The sequence below is a fragment of the Acomys russatus genome, chromosome 31 (assembly GCF_903995435.1).
Source record: "Acomys russatus chromosome 31, mAcoRus1.1, whole genome shotgun sequence".
NCBI classification, from domain to species: domain Eukaryota; kingdom Metazoa; phylum Chordata; class Mammalia; order Rodentia; family Muridae; genus Acomys; species Acomys russatus.
In genome coordinates, this window is record NC_067167.1 from 4,679,003 (window position 1) to 4,693,735 (window position 14,733).

At 49.4% G+C, this 14,733-nt stretch overlaps 1 protein-coding gene across 1 annotated transcript in view; it reads right to left on the reverse strand.

Moving 5' to 3' along the window:
- Nucleotides 1-863: 863 nt before the first annotated feature.
- The window catches only part of Acer1 (alkaline ceramidase 1), a 30,118-nt gene continuing 16,248 nt past the window's right edge, over nucleotides 864-14,733 (reverse strand). The window contains exons 2-6 of the mRNA XM_051139604.1: nucleotides 7,444-7,558; nucleotides 7,200-7,341; nucleotides 6,432-6,569; nucleotides 1,367-1,504; nucleotides 864-1,123 (exon numbers count right to left, since the gene is read on the reverse strand). Coding sequence (XP_050995561.1) covers nucleotides 955-1,123; nucleotides 1,367-1,504; nucleotides 6,432-6,569; nucleotides 7,200-7,341; nucleotides 7,444-7,558 — 702 coding nt within the window. The 3' untranslated portion in view covers nucleotides 864-954. The remainder of the gene's footprint in view (nucleotides 1,124-1,366; nucleotides 1,505-6,431; nucleotides 6,570-7,199; nucleotides 7,342-7,443; nucleotides 7,559-14,733) is intronic.

A 14,733-nucleotide genomic window follows, 5' to 3' on the forward strand; every position in this document is an offset into this window, starting at 1 on the left:
GATAAACCTGTTTTTGATATTATCCCAAGTGTGGGATCAGAACATTCTTGTGAGAACAGGTGATGTTAATCCACTAGAAGGCAAACTGCCTCATGCAGGAGCTTGATTGTTGTCAGCTGAAAAGATCCCGTGAACAGACTCTAGGCAGAGATGTATAAATGAGCCCAAAATTGGAGGCGGAGCCTTGGGAGACTTGGGATAGTTTTGACTGTTCATCGCTCCGCTTCAGGATGCTCCTAGAGAGAACCATTTGAGGGAAGGCTTCAGGTCTCCAGGCTCCTGCTGAGGTTCCGGGTTCTGGTTACCCCAGGTTCCAGCAGAAGAAATCCTGCTGATTATGCCAGGAGAATCGTTCCTTGTAACTGATATCCTTACGCTTTTGTTATTCTTTAATTCTCTTTTTCTATCATTTAAGTTAGTCAGGTTATAAGGGACGTATGCTTGCTTAGTAAGTTCGTAATAAAATATGTTGGTTAAGCCAGGCATGGTGGCGCACGCCTTTAATCCCAGCACTCGGGAGGCAGAGGCAGGTGGATCGCTGCGAGTTCATGGCCAGCCTGGTCTACAAAGCAAGTTCAGGACAGCCAAGGCTACACAGAGAAACCCTGTCTTGAAAAAATCAAACAGCTGGGCGTGGTGGCACACACCTTTAATCCCAGCACTCAGGAGGCAGAGGCAGGAGGATCGATGTGAGTTCGAGGCTAGCCTGGTCTACAAAGTGAGTCCAGGACAGCCAAGGCTACACAGGGAAACCCCGTCTCGGAAAAAAAAAAAAAAAGAAAGAAAGAAAAAAGAAAAGAAAAAATCAAACAAAAAAAAAAAAAAAAAAAAAGAAAGAAAGAAAGAAAAGAAAAGAAAATATATTGGTTAAGAAAACCGAGCCTACACCTGTCCTCGGTCCTCAGAACATAGGAGACTTGGTGGCTGGTCACAGAGCAAAAACTCCAGCAGGGCTCAGCAGCTCTTGTCACTGTCCTCGATCTCCACATACGGTAGCCCAATGGGCCAACTATCCCGGGGCCAGTAGTGGATTTTGAGGGTTTGATTTGGCATCTCATACTCGGCATCCACCAGGGCCATGGTCACTATACCATAGGGGAAGGTGATGCTTATGAGGACATGCCTGTGGGCAAAGGAGGGTGCAGTTAGAAATCAAGCGATGCCCCTGCCCAGCCTTCTTGCGTTCTCACAAATGCTAAGTGGTATCTTTAGATCTAGATAACCAGGTATAACTTCTCCCCACCACCTCCATATCCCAGTGTCTGGGTCTTGGCCCTCTTCCACTCCTGCACCCCAGACCTCCGCTACAAGCTCTGGCACCTGAACTCTGACTTGGGGGTTTTGGGATCCAAGAGGGGTGTTTTACCAAATGCTATGCAGGTAGAAGAAGTGAATCTTCTGCCAGAAACTGCAAAGCATACGGTCGCTGATCCAGCTGGTCAGTGCAGAGGCCCATAAGACCACAGATATCTCAATCATATGACGAAGGTCCCCATTGCTGGTCCTGAGGGCAAAGAAAGTGACTGAGTTTGAGGGTGGGTGAGTTGTTTATGGGAAGATGGATGGATGGATGGATGGGTGGGTGGGTGGATAGATGAGTAGGTGGATGGATAGGTGGGTGGGGGGGTGGGTGGGTAGATGGATGGATGGGTAGATGGATGGATAGGTAGGTGGGTGGATGGGTGGGTGGATGGATGGGTAGGTGGATGGGTAGGTGGATGGGTGGGTAGATGGATGGATGGGTGGGTGGGTGGGTGGGTGGATGAATTGGGGGTGGATGGACAGATGGGTGGGTGGATGGGTGGGTGGGTGGATGGGTGGGTAGATGGGTGGGTAGATGGGTAGATGCATGGATGGGTGGATGGATGGATGGGTAGATGGATGAATTGGGGGTGGATGGACAGATGGGTGGGTGGGTGGATAGATGGGTAGATGCATGGATGGGTAAGTGGATGGTTGAATGGATTGATGGATGGATGGTAGGTGGAGAGAAATGATGAATGCATCTGTAATAACACAGAAGGTAGTGTCTCAAATGGCTGGTGGGAAATTCCTCTATCCAAAAGATGTATCTCATAGGTTGTGAGAGGAAGGGGACAGTAGTGGTGTTTTCAAGGGAGTTGGTGTTTGCTGTAGCTTGGCTTTTGGGTATCTCCCAAAGGCCTTTCTGTCAAAATATCTGTCTTCACCTCCACTCTGTTGTAGAGAGGTAATGGAAATGTTCAGAGTTGGGGCCTAGAAGAGGTTTTTAGGTCACTTAAACTATGTTTTTGAAAGGAGTTGTGGGAACCCAAGTCCCACTGACTCAAGTCAGTAGGGTCAAACAATCAGTATGCAACTGTTTAAAACAGTGAGCCAAACAACACGCTGACAGACAAACATAAACAATTAGCCCAAACCAGGCTCAGAAAGGCACATTTATCATCACAGGACCTAGGAGCCTGAGGTAAGAGGATTACTGTGATTTTGGAGGCCAACCTGAGCTACATAATGAAGCCCTGTTTGAAAAAAAGAAGAAAAAATGAAAAAAAACAACAACAAAAAAACAAAACAAAAAAAAAACCCTAGAATCGGGCTGGAGAGATGGCTCAGCTGTTAAAGGCTAGGCTTACAACCATAAATATAAGAGTTCGGTTCCCAGCACCCACGGCTGTCTCTCCAGCCATTAAAAACCAACAACCAAACAAACAAACAAACAAAAAAAACTAGAATTATTTTCACTGTCTCTGTCTCTTTCTCAGTCACTGTCTTTCTTTGTCTCTGCCTCCTGTGTCTCTGTCTCTCTTATCTCTCTTTGTCTCTCTCGTCTCTCTGCCTGACATCTGTCTGTCTGTCTGTCTCTGTCTCTGTCTCTGTCTCTCTCTCTCTCTCTCTCTCTCTCTCTCTCTCTCTCTCTCTCTCTCTCTCTCTCTCTCACACACACACACCATATCTGCCTATATGTTCCAAGCATGCTTCAGACTCCTAGGCTAAACTAATCCTCTTGTTCAACCTCACAAGTACCTGAGACTAGGTCTATATCCTGTGGGGTCAAGTGGGGCCAATCTTAACTCTTCATGTTGTTTCAGTTATGTTCCTATAGCAGAAAACTAAGTATGGTGCCTACTGTGTCCTAATAGTTAAGAGTGAATAAGGTGTGTGTGTGTGTGTGTGTGTGTGTGTGTGTGTGTGTACAGTAGAGCAGTGCATTTTCTGGCAGCCATGTCTTGAGATAACTCAAGACCAGAATATGTAGGTTTCCGGTCAACAGAATCAAATCCAAGTCCCAGAAGAAGAAGGTTTTGCAGATGAATGAATGAGAAGGTCTTTCATATCAGACATACAGGCTGGATCACACAGACCTAGAAGGTCTGATCTCTTGCCAGAACAGCCAGGTTTTGAATCAACATTCCTCTGCATCCTGTAGTTTCATTGGCTTGACATTTGGTTTCTGTTTGGATTGACCAATAGTTTACAGTTTTGCGTGAGCCAGGCTTTCCAGTCAGTTTCACTTAGGAGTTCTGGATATCTTGACCTGTGGGTTTCAGTTGGCTCAACCTACAGAACACAATCACTTTGACCTCTTGTACATTGTGGGTTTGATCTATGCTACACAGTCCGCTCAAACTATTGTACACAGTTGGCTGAATATATAGATTTTAGTCAGCTTGACCTGTAGTTCACGACTGGTTTGTCTATAGTGATTTCTGCTGGGATTGGCCAATGATTTCCAGTTGGCTTGGCCAATGTTGAAACCCAGCAAGAACTAGAAAGATTGGAAGAGGGCCCTGTGGAAGGACACTTTCCTTAGCCACCTCCCTATGGCTTCTTCTTCAGCCAGCTGTCCTAGCAGCTGGAGGCTACAGTCTCTGCCAAGGAGGTGCTATCCCTGGGGATTACTTAGTACCAGTTCAGGTTAATTCGGTCCTATTTTCATTTTGAGGCTAGGCTCTTAAACTCACCATGCAATCCAGGCTGGCATGAAACTCATGATCCTCCTGCCTCAGGCTCCTGGGTGCTTGCGTAACAGGCACACAGCACCTTCCCTGCTTCCTTCTCTATTTTTTAGTCCCTCCTCTTGCCCTGACACCCAATACCTTTGCTTCAGATCTCCCGATACCCCAAGAATCCAACTCCTGGTAACACAGGGGTCCAGTTCCACTCTCAGGGTTTTTCCTCACTCTACCCTCTCTTTTTGTAAAGAATCTCTTGTTTTGAAGTGTTTCTTAGTTGGCCCTATTAAGCAGGCCTGAGTTACTAAGATCCTGAGTTACAAATACAAATCATAATTATCATGGCCCAAGCTCTAGCTCAGTGGCAGAGTGTTTGGCTAGTGTGTAAGAGGCCATAGGTTTAATCCCCAGCACTTTGGACCAGGGGAGGAAAACGCATTTAAAAAAGAGAGAGAGAGAGAGCAGCATTGGGAAGGCAGAGGCAGGCAGATCACTGTGAGTTCAAGGCCAGTCTGGTCTACAAATCGAGTCCAGGACAGTCAAGGCCACACATAGAAACCCTGTCTCCAAAAAACTAACCCCCCCGAAAAAAACCTTAAATTCTGCTTTAATCCCAGCACTCAGAGGCAGAGGCAAATGGATCCCTGTGAGTTTGAGGCTCGCCTGGTGTACAGAGTGAGTTCCAGGACAGCAGAGGCCACACAGAGAGATCCTGTGCCAAGAGAAAGAACTAAAACAAACATATGTAATTGCTCATTTTAAGGAAAAGGAGGGCACACTGTAAGCTGGGTGTGGCGTGAGGAGGAACAGGGGTTCAAGGTCCTTCTCTGCTTCACAGCCAGCCCTGGTGCAGTGTGGGTCTGTGAACTCCAAAACTAAAAATTAAATGAAAAAGGCAGGCTGCAGGCTGCTGAGATGGCTGAACGGGCAAAAGTGCTTGCCACTAACTTGACAGCTCCAGTCTGATGGGTGAGACCCACGGTGTGGTGCACATAAATAAAAAAAAAGAAATAAATTATTATAAAATACATGTTTGGTTGCTTGGCTTTTTTGAGACAGGGTTTCTCTATGCAGTCCTAGCTGTCCTGTAGACCAGGCTGGCCTCAAACTCACAGAGATCGGCCTGCCTCTACCTGGAGAGCTGAGATTAAAGTCGTGCACCAGGAGCCAGGCGTGGTGGGCCACGCCTTTAATCCCAGCACTCTGGAGGCAGAGGCAGGCGGATCGCTGTGAGTTCGAGGCCAGCCTGGTCTACAAAGTGAGTCCAGGATGGTCAAGGCTACACAGAGAAACCCTGTCTAGAAAAAAAAAAAATGTCAGCCGGGCGTGGTGGCGCACGCCTTTAATCCCAGCACTTGGCAGGCAGAGGCAGGTGGATCACTGTGAGTTCGAGGCCAGCCTGGTCTACAAAGTGAGTCTAGGACAGCCAAAGCTATCACAGAGAAACCTTGTCTCGAAAAACCAAAAAAAAAAAAAAAAAAAAAAAAAAAAAAAAAAAAAAAAGGCGTGCACCACCACTGCCAGCCAAAATGTACGGTTTTTGTTTGGGTTTGGTTTTTTTGTTTTTTTGGAGACAGGGTTTCTTTTTTTGGGGGGGTTGGGTTTCGAGACAGGGTTTCTCTGTGTAGCTTTGGCTGTCCTAGACTTGCTTTTGTAGACCAGGCTGGCCTCGAACTCACAGCAATCCACCTGCCTCTGCCTCCTGAGTGCTAGGATTAAAAGCATGCGCCACCACGCTCGGCTGAGACAGGGTTTCTCTGTGTAACCTTGGCTGGCCTGGAGTCACTTTGGAGACCAAGCTGGCCTCGAACTCACAGCGATACGCCTGCCTCTAAATTCTTAGTACTGGGATTAAAGGCGCGCGCCACCACTCCCAGCTTCAAAGTATGTTTTAAGACTGCAGGTTGACAAATTGCTCTGAAGCCTTGTGCTGCCTGTCAACGGGTCAACATGGGGAATGGGCGACCCCTGCAGGAGACTGGTGTCAGGAAACACGAAGAGCATAGAACACCGGTCAACTAGTGCGCAGCTCCGAGGGGAAACAGAAGCCCATCTCTTAGGCAACTACAACCGTCACTCTCTAAAAAGCATTTACTACAATTCTAATTTTTTTCCGGCACTAGGACTAGAACCCATATTCTAGTAGATGCAATGTTAAGCAGGACCTTTATACATGAGCACTCAGCTCCTCACAGAAGGTTCTAGGCGGGGCTCCACCCCTAAGCCACAACCTTAGGCAGGGCTCCACCCCTGAGCCACGCCCCCAGCTCCTCCCTAAGGGTTCTAGGAGGGGCTCTACCCTTGAGTTCCAGCTTTTGGAACTCATTTTTTTTTTCCTTTTTTCTTTTCTTTTGATGTTTCGAGATAGGGTTTCTCTGTATAGCCTTGGCTGTCCTGGACTCACTTTGTAGACCAGGCTGGCCTTGAACTCACAAGCGTTTAATCCCAAGTGCCGGGACTAAAGGCGCGCGCGCCACCACCGCCCGGCATGGAACTCACTTTTTGTACTCTTGGCGCACAATGTAGAGGATGTGGATGGCGATGCTGTTGAGGGCGTACGCATTGACCGTGGGCTTCACGAACGACAAGAAAGTGCTGATCACAGTGGTGATAGCTACCAGGCAGATGAAGTAGAATCTGAGGGCGAGACAGGGTGGGCAAGTGAGCGTGGCCCCGAGGTGCTGAAGGACTTGGTGAGAGGTCACCCTTGGGCAGCCAGAATCGAATCGATGAACCAAGAACTGCGGGGAGCCTAGCTGAGCTCAGAGTTTCCTTGGGTCTCTTCAGGAAGAACAATTCAAGAGAACCGGGTCGGGGAGGGGGGCAGGGGGAGGGGCTAGGGGAGGGGCGGGGGGTACCGAGGTAAGGACTAAAGAGAACCTGAGGTGGGTGAAGAGAGGGTTAAGTGATTCAAGAGGCCTGGGGTTTAGGGGGCGCGTAGGGAGTTCAGAAGATGGAGACCGGGTATCAGGGTAAAGATTATGAGGGTACAGAGGACCCTTGGCATGGGTTCTTTTCATTCCCCTCCCCGTGGGTGGCTTAGAACTAGGAGAAAGTTCTTGATTTTCCAGGTGGGAACGGCACAGGCGTGTGGAAGCCCAGGTAAGTTGTGAAGGACCTTTGGAAGAGTTTTGGGTAGCCTGGGGGCACCAAGGAATCGAAAGCCCTCCCAAATGGTCCCGAGTTGAGGATGGGGATAAAGGGAAGATGACACAGGGTCCACAGAGAGTGTGAGTCCACCCTGTCCACACCTCGTGTGCGCTCTACCTGTTCCCCTTGACGAACTTGGGGAAGTAGCAACGGGGCAGCCACACGCTGTAGCCACTGGACAGTAACCACAGGATGGAGATCTCATCCAGCATCTGCCCCATGAAGCTGAGGGTCATGTGGAAATACATGGAGAACACACCTGCGGGTGGGGCAGAGGGAAGCAGAGGCCGTCAAGATGGGGGGGTGGGGGGAGGGGCGGCGCTTCCAGAACATTCGCACAGCTTCATTCACCCACACCTACCTATGGCCATGAAAAGGACTGAGATGCCATAGATGGCCCAGGTACGCTTCTGGGCGTATGGGTGCATGAGGAACATCATGAGGGGTCCAAAGATAAGAAAGAACACATTGCTGAACTGCGGGAGAAACAAGAACAGGGCTGTTAAGGTGAGGGTGAGGGTGGGGTGGGGTGGGGTGGGAGTTCCTGTCCACCCAAGGCTCATTCAGAGCTGCCCCCATCGCCTGGGCTGTCCAGGAATGAGCCAAGATTCCATCACTCAACTGTCAGGTTCCCAGTTCATCTTTCCAGATTTTAATTTTTTTTTTTTTTTTTTTAGCGGTTTGGGTGTTTTGTTTGTTTGTTTGTTTGTTTTTGAGACAGGACCTCACTATATGGGTCATGGTTGTCCTGGAACTCACTGTGTAAACCAAACTTGGCTCAAATTCACAGAGATCCACCTGCCTCTGCCTCCCAAAAGGTTTGTACCACCATGCCTAGCCCTTCTCTCTCTCTCTCTCTTTTTTTTTTTAATTGTTATTCAGTAGTATTGCTGGCCTTTAACTCTCGCACTGAGTCGGCGGCAGTAGGTTAATGTCTATGAATTCAGCCAGCTTTGTCTAATGGAGAATTCCAGACACCCTGAGCTACACAGTCAGAAACACTCTCTCTCTCTCTCTCTCTCTCTCTCTCTCTCTCTCTTTCTCTCTCTCTCTCACACACACACACACACACACACACACACACACACACACACACACACACACACACACGCCACTTCTTCCCCCTGGGCTAAACCCGGGATGTGGCTTGGTTGGTTGTGTACAAGATAAAATTCCAGAGACTAACACAGCGCGTTAGTCACGCTGATCTGAGTGTCTGTTTTTCTATTGTAGCAAGGCTACTTGCCAGGCTCCCTTGCAGCTACACAACAGCCATGCGACTAGGCTTTTAGCCAGCACAACCGTAGCTTCCAGGTTGGGTCTCTAAAGGTAAAGGGCTTGCCCTGCCACTCCCCTTCCTGTCCCTCCCCTTCCCCACCCCACCCCACCCCCTTCTCTCTCTCTCTCTCTCTCTCTCTCTACAGCCCAGCTTGGTCTTGATCAAGGTAAACTTTCTACTCAGCCTCCTGATTTCTAGACATTGCAGGTAGGCTCAAGAGGGCTGGCTCAAGCCAGGCGTGGTGGCGCACGCCTTTAATCCCAGCACTCGGGAGGCAGAGGCAGGCAGATCGCTGTGAGTTCGAGGCCAGCCTGGTCTACAAAGTGAGTCCAGGACGGCGAAGGCTACACAGAGAAACCCTGTCTCGAAAAGCAAAACAAAACAATAAAATAAAATAAAAATAAAAATAGGGCTGGCTCAGCCGGCAAGGGTGCTTGCTGCAAAGGCTGCCAACCTAGGTTCAGTCCCCGGGAACCCACGTGGTAGAAGAAGAAAACTGACTCTCGTGACAGCAGGCCTCTGACTTCCGTATTTCGTGGTGTGGTGCACGTGACCGTGTGCGCACATGTAAATAAATAGAGAAGGGATCGAGACAACCCAGCATGACCTTTGAACTCATGCTCCTTTTTATGTCCATCTCACAAGCGCCAGGATAACAGGGGGTGCCACTGTGGATGGCTGAACCAAGCAATTCGGTGGTGGTTTGTTTGTTTTTTGTTTTAGGTTTTTCAAGACAGGGTTTCTCTGTGTAACAGCCTTGGCTGTCCTAAACTCGCTTTGTAGTCCAGCCTGGCCTCGAACTCAGAGATCTGCCTGCCTCTGCCTCCTGAGCGCTGGGGCTAAAGGCCTGTGCCACCACGCCTTGCTAGTGGTCTTTTTTTTTTTTTTAACATTTATGTATACAATGTTCTGCCTACATGTGCTCCTGCTTGCCAGAAGAGGGCATCAGATCTCATTATAGATGGTTGTGAGCCACCGCGTGGTTGCTGGGAATTGAACTCAGGACCTCTGGAAGAGCAGCCAGTGATCTTAACCTCTAAGCCATCTCTCCAGCCCCGCTAGTGGTCTTTTTGAGTCACAAAGAACCTTCATGTTCTAGAACCATCTGCTAGAGACTGAGCAGGGTGGCGTATCAGTTAAGGGCACTGCCTGCAGAGGTTCAATTCCCAGCACCCACGTGGCAACTCACAACCATCTGTAATGCCAGTTCCAGAGGATCTGATGCCCTCTTCTGGCCTTTGCAGGTACTGCATGCACATAACATTCACGCAGGCAAAACGCTCATACACATAAAATAAATTAAATAGACCTAAAAATTTTAGAAGATAGGCATGGTGGCGCATGCCACCATGCACTGTTCTCCAATTTCTGGTAAGCCAGGCTCTCTCTCTAAACCTCTCCATTTCTGCTAGGCTGCCAGCCTACAGACTTTCCAGGGTCTGTGGTCTCCACTCTCCCCATGCTGAGGATTCATGCATGCTCAGTTATGCCCGGCTCTTTATGCAGATGCCCAGGATTCAAACTCAGGCCCAAATGCTTAAAGAACACACTTATCCCTCGAACCATCTCGGCAGCCTGGACGTTTTATTTCATCACAATTAACGGGGAAGGGCACCAAGTCCTGGAAACTTGGCTGGGGCCGTGAGGGAATGAAGAAAAGACAGACACACAGGCACAGAAAAGCTGGGATCAGATAGGCCATGTTGTCCGGTGGAGATGCACCAACACCAGCAACCAGGATATCCGGTGCCTTTATTTTATTAATTTGAATGGGGAGGGGGCAGGATGGCTTGTGGTACACAGCTTCAGCCAATCCCCAAAGGTCTCTGTAAGGGAGCTGTCTCAGGCTGAGGAGGACTCAGAGGAGGAAGCTATGGTTGCTAATTTTTGCACACATTGTCAGCATCCACACTCAGAAAGGCTTTGTCACTTCCTTGGGTGGGAGGCATTGGGGTCTTTGACACGGCTGCAGTCATGCCAACCACACACAAGTCCTCGGGGATGTTAAAGCAACTTTCATTCTCCTGAGTTTTTTGTTTGATGGTTGGTTGGTTTGGTTTTATGAAACAGCACTTCTCTGTGTAGCCTTGGCTGTCCTAGACTCACTTGGTAGACCAGGCTGGCCTCAAACTCACAGAGATCCACCTCCCTCTACCTCCCTCCCGGGTGCTGGGATTAAAGGCGTGCGCCACACACCCCGCTCTCATTCTCCTGTTTTAAAGTCACTTCGGGAGGCTTACTGCCTCCATCTGCTAACCTAGGCCTAGTCCTGGTAGCTTCTAGGTGCCATACAATCTAATCTAGGCCTAGAACGTTTCAGACTTATTGCTTAATAAACTTGCCCTCACTTGTTCTTTCTCAGCTCTTGTTGGCTGGTTCTGCTCTGGCTCAAACTCCTCTCCCAGCTGACGGAATTGCTCTGCTTGGCCTCAAGCTAACTCTAGCAGTCTGCTCTAATCTTCTGGCTCCTTCTCATTCTCTGGTTCCTTCTGTCTTCACCTGTGTCTAGCTGGTTCTCTCTTTAACCCGTCTCTGCAAAACTCTCCCGGATAAAGTGCCTCTGAAGTCCATGAACCGAGCTGCCACAAACTCAACTCCACTGCGCTATCTCCGGACTCACTAACTCATCTGAACTGCCTGAACAGCTCTGACTACAGCTCAGATCTGCATGCCTCTGTCTCCTGAGTGCTGGGAATAAAGGCCTGTACCACCCACCACACCTGAACCTAAGCTTTTCTTTCTCTGAAACTTGATGTATACCAGGCTGGCCTTGAATTCAGAGATCTGCTTGCCTCTGTCTCCTGTTATTGGCATAAGGTTACTGTGTAAATCAAATGCTGATTTTTGTAAACCAATCCCCCATCTAGTTGCAAGCCTTGTTCTAAGATTTTCCTGTCTCAGTGCTAATATAAACTCTGCTCCCCAATTGTCCCCCCTTGGCAGTTTACAGCCAATCACTGAGCCGGGAAAGAATAGGGCGGAACTTCCTGCCAGGTAGGGGAGGAGGAGTTAGAAGGGGACCAAGAGGATCCAGCCACAGGCAGAGGTGCAGGTGAGATGAAGAAGATTCAGCTGGAGCAAAGAAAGAGCTAAACAGCAAGCAATGTGGGGACTTTGGCAAAGATGGAGTCAGGATAACATAGAGGGTTAAAAACAGACATTAAACTGGTCAAGATTGTGTGGTAAAGCTTTATAAACAGATACAAAAGAGTCTCAATTATTTTTTGTGTTGGCCGGGTTAAGAGAGAAAGTAAGAGAAATAAACACTATTTTATAAAAGCAACCCTCAACACCTGGGATTAGAGGCGTGTCTGTATCTCAGCCAAATCACACAGAAGTAGAAGGGCTTTAGGGATCTCTTGCCTGAGCAACCATGCTCTGAGTTAAATTCATCCTGATTCCTGTGCTTGGGGATATAAGTGACGTGGCCATTCTGTTCACTAACCACGTGGCTCTGGAGTGGTACCTGGTTGCCCAGCATCCATGTCTGAAAACTAGGCACTGTCACTTCCCGAGAGCATTGTTTACCCAAAGGCCCCCAGGACTTACTGGCCTCAGTGGCTACAGTTTATGCCAGGCTAAGAACACCTGCCGCTCCTGTAGCTCTGCCCTGTGATCCCAGCTACTGCAGAGGCCGAGACAGGAGAAACAAGCTGAAGAGCTGCTACCTTGCAGTCCCCAAGACAGCTCGGTGGGCACCCACGCATGAGGACCTAAGTTCAAAGCCCCAGGACCCAGGTAAACCTCGCCTCAGCAGTGCACAGCGTGAATCCGGTCTCTTGAGGAGAGGTGAAAGGTAAGGGGGTGGAAACAGGAGAACTGCCCGAAGTGCGTCAGCCTAGTGTGCTCAGCTCTGTGGCAGACAACAAGGAGAGAGACCTCTGACAAGGGTGGACTTCAAGGACTGACACCTGTGGCTGTCCTCTGGCCTGCGTACAGCTACTGTGATGTGTGTAGCACAAGTCCATGCACACACACACACACACACACACACACACACACACGCATACGACCTATGAAATAGAAGTCAGACCAGTTTTATGGCTGAGCAGGTAAAGACACTTGCTGCCAAGTCTAATGACCTGACTTGGGTCCCCAGAGTCCCCAGTGTGGAAGGAGAGAAGTAACTCCCTTTAGCTGCCCTCTGTTGGCACATGCACACCCTGGCATGTGCACGTCACACACACACACACACACACACACACACACACACACACACACACGATAGATAGATTGATAGATGGGTGTAATTTTAAACATCCGCCCATGCTCATGCAAGCAAGAGGATCACAAAATAAGAGAAAACGATGTGAAAACAAAGGGGACTAGGAAGAGGAGGAAGTGGGCGAAAGAGGACAAACGGGCTGTGATCAGAACGGGCTGTGAGCAGAACGGGCTGTGAGCCGAACGGGCTGTGAGCCGAACGGGCTGTGAACCGAACGGGCTGTGAGACGAACGGGCTGTGGACATGAGTCAAAGTGTTGCAGGGGAACCTATTACCATATTTCACATCCACGAAAAAGAAGGCTGATACATTACGCAGAGAGAGAAAGAGACAGAGACAAACACAGACACAGAGAGCTCTAAATGGGATGTGGCCATCAAATCCCGCACCTCAGAGAACCCTGCAGAGGAGGCAGAAAGAGTGTAAAGGCCAGAGGGGAGGCAGGACGCCAAGAAACCCCCAAGGCTCTTAAGCCAGCGCGATCAAAGCTCCTGTGAGTTGAGGCTGAGGCGCACGCACAGGGCCCGCGCCAGGCCTGCAGCAGGACCTCTGCGTGTGTACCACGGCTCCTGGCGCAGTGTTTTGGGGCCCTCCTGAGTGGGCCTCTGCTTCTTGTGCGTCCTCTTCAGCTCTTTCCCTTTGGTCGACTTTTCTGACTTCAATGTGATAGCCTGTGTTTTATCGTATTGTTTTTGTGGGTTTTTATTTTTATTTTTTCAAGACAAAATTTCTCTCTGTAGGCTGGGCAGTGGTGGCGCACGCCTTTAATCCCAGCATGTCAGGAGGCAGAGGCAGGTGGTTCGCTGTGAGTTCGAGGCCAGCCTGGTCTACAAAATAAGTCCAGGATAGCCAAGGCTACACAGTAAAACCCTGTCTCAAAAAAAAAAAAAAAAGTTCTCTCTGTAGACCAGGCTGGCCTCGAACTCATCGATACCCGTCTGCCTCTGCCTCTGCTTCTGCCTCTGCCTCTGCTTCTGCCTCTGCCTTTGCCTCTGCCTCTCAAGTGCTGGGATTAAAGGCGGGTGCCGCCACTGCCTAAATTGTTTTTATCTTGTTATATTTAATTTCATTGTATTTTTAAAAAGTGAATGAATGAATGAAAACCTAGCCACTAGGGTAAATGTTAATGACTGTCACTTACACCTGCTAGGAGAGGGAAAATCAGATTTCTCTAGTAGAATGACACTGGGCATATCAACCATTCCAGGGCAGGCCTCATGTTCAGGAGCAGTTGACCAAAGTGGACTCCACAGCGTTTTTTTTCCTTTGGTGTGTTTTTATTTGTGTTAGCATCTGGCAGCCCCCTAACCTGCCTCTAGGTTGTTTAGCGACCTCTGACATCATCATTTGCTGTGGCCAGACGTACACCAGATATAAAAAGGATCAACTTACCTCCTCCCTCTCCTCTCCCTCTCTCCCTCCCTCCCTCTCTCTCTCTCTCATTCTCTCTCCCTTCTTCTCCCCTCCGCCCCCCTGTCCCCCTGGAATGCTCCTCCCCCCTCCTTTTTCTCCCTGTGCTTCTACCATACAGCTCTCCATTTCAGATATGTTGCATCTCTCTATATTTTTAATGATAACATTGCTGCATTGGCCTGAGAGAGGATCTTCTGGTACTGTCTAGGCATGCTGGAACTCTTTCTACCTGCCATGTCACCTGCAACACCAAATTTGCCTTCTGTTCCACTGAACACCAACAGAGTAATTGATTGGACACACTGGGAGTATGACCACTCCTGAACAGGCAGCCCTGCTCCTCAGGGCCACATCTGGCCTGCTTCGCGGAGCCCATGATGGCTGCTTTGGAACACATTTGCCAGGCCACTGCTGCTGCTGCTGCTGCTGCTGCAGCCAATGCCCGGCCCATCCTGGGCTTCCTCCACTTCCCACAGCTGCCCTCCGCGCCCACGACTCCAGGTCTCCCCTACGTGCTTCCGGCTTTGTGCCACACCCATGCATGGTCTTGGCGAATGTTGATGACAGCAACTGCTGCAGCAGCTTTAACTGTGCCCTGGCCCCTGGCAGCAGCGGCTGGGCACATAGTGGCCCCAGTGGCACTTTCAAAACCACCTGCGGCCGCTGCATAAAACATGTGGCTGACGGCCATGTTGGTTTTGGGATAGAGGGGGTGGAGCTACGGCTTCATCATC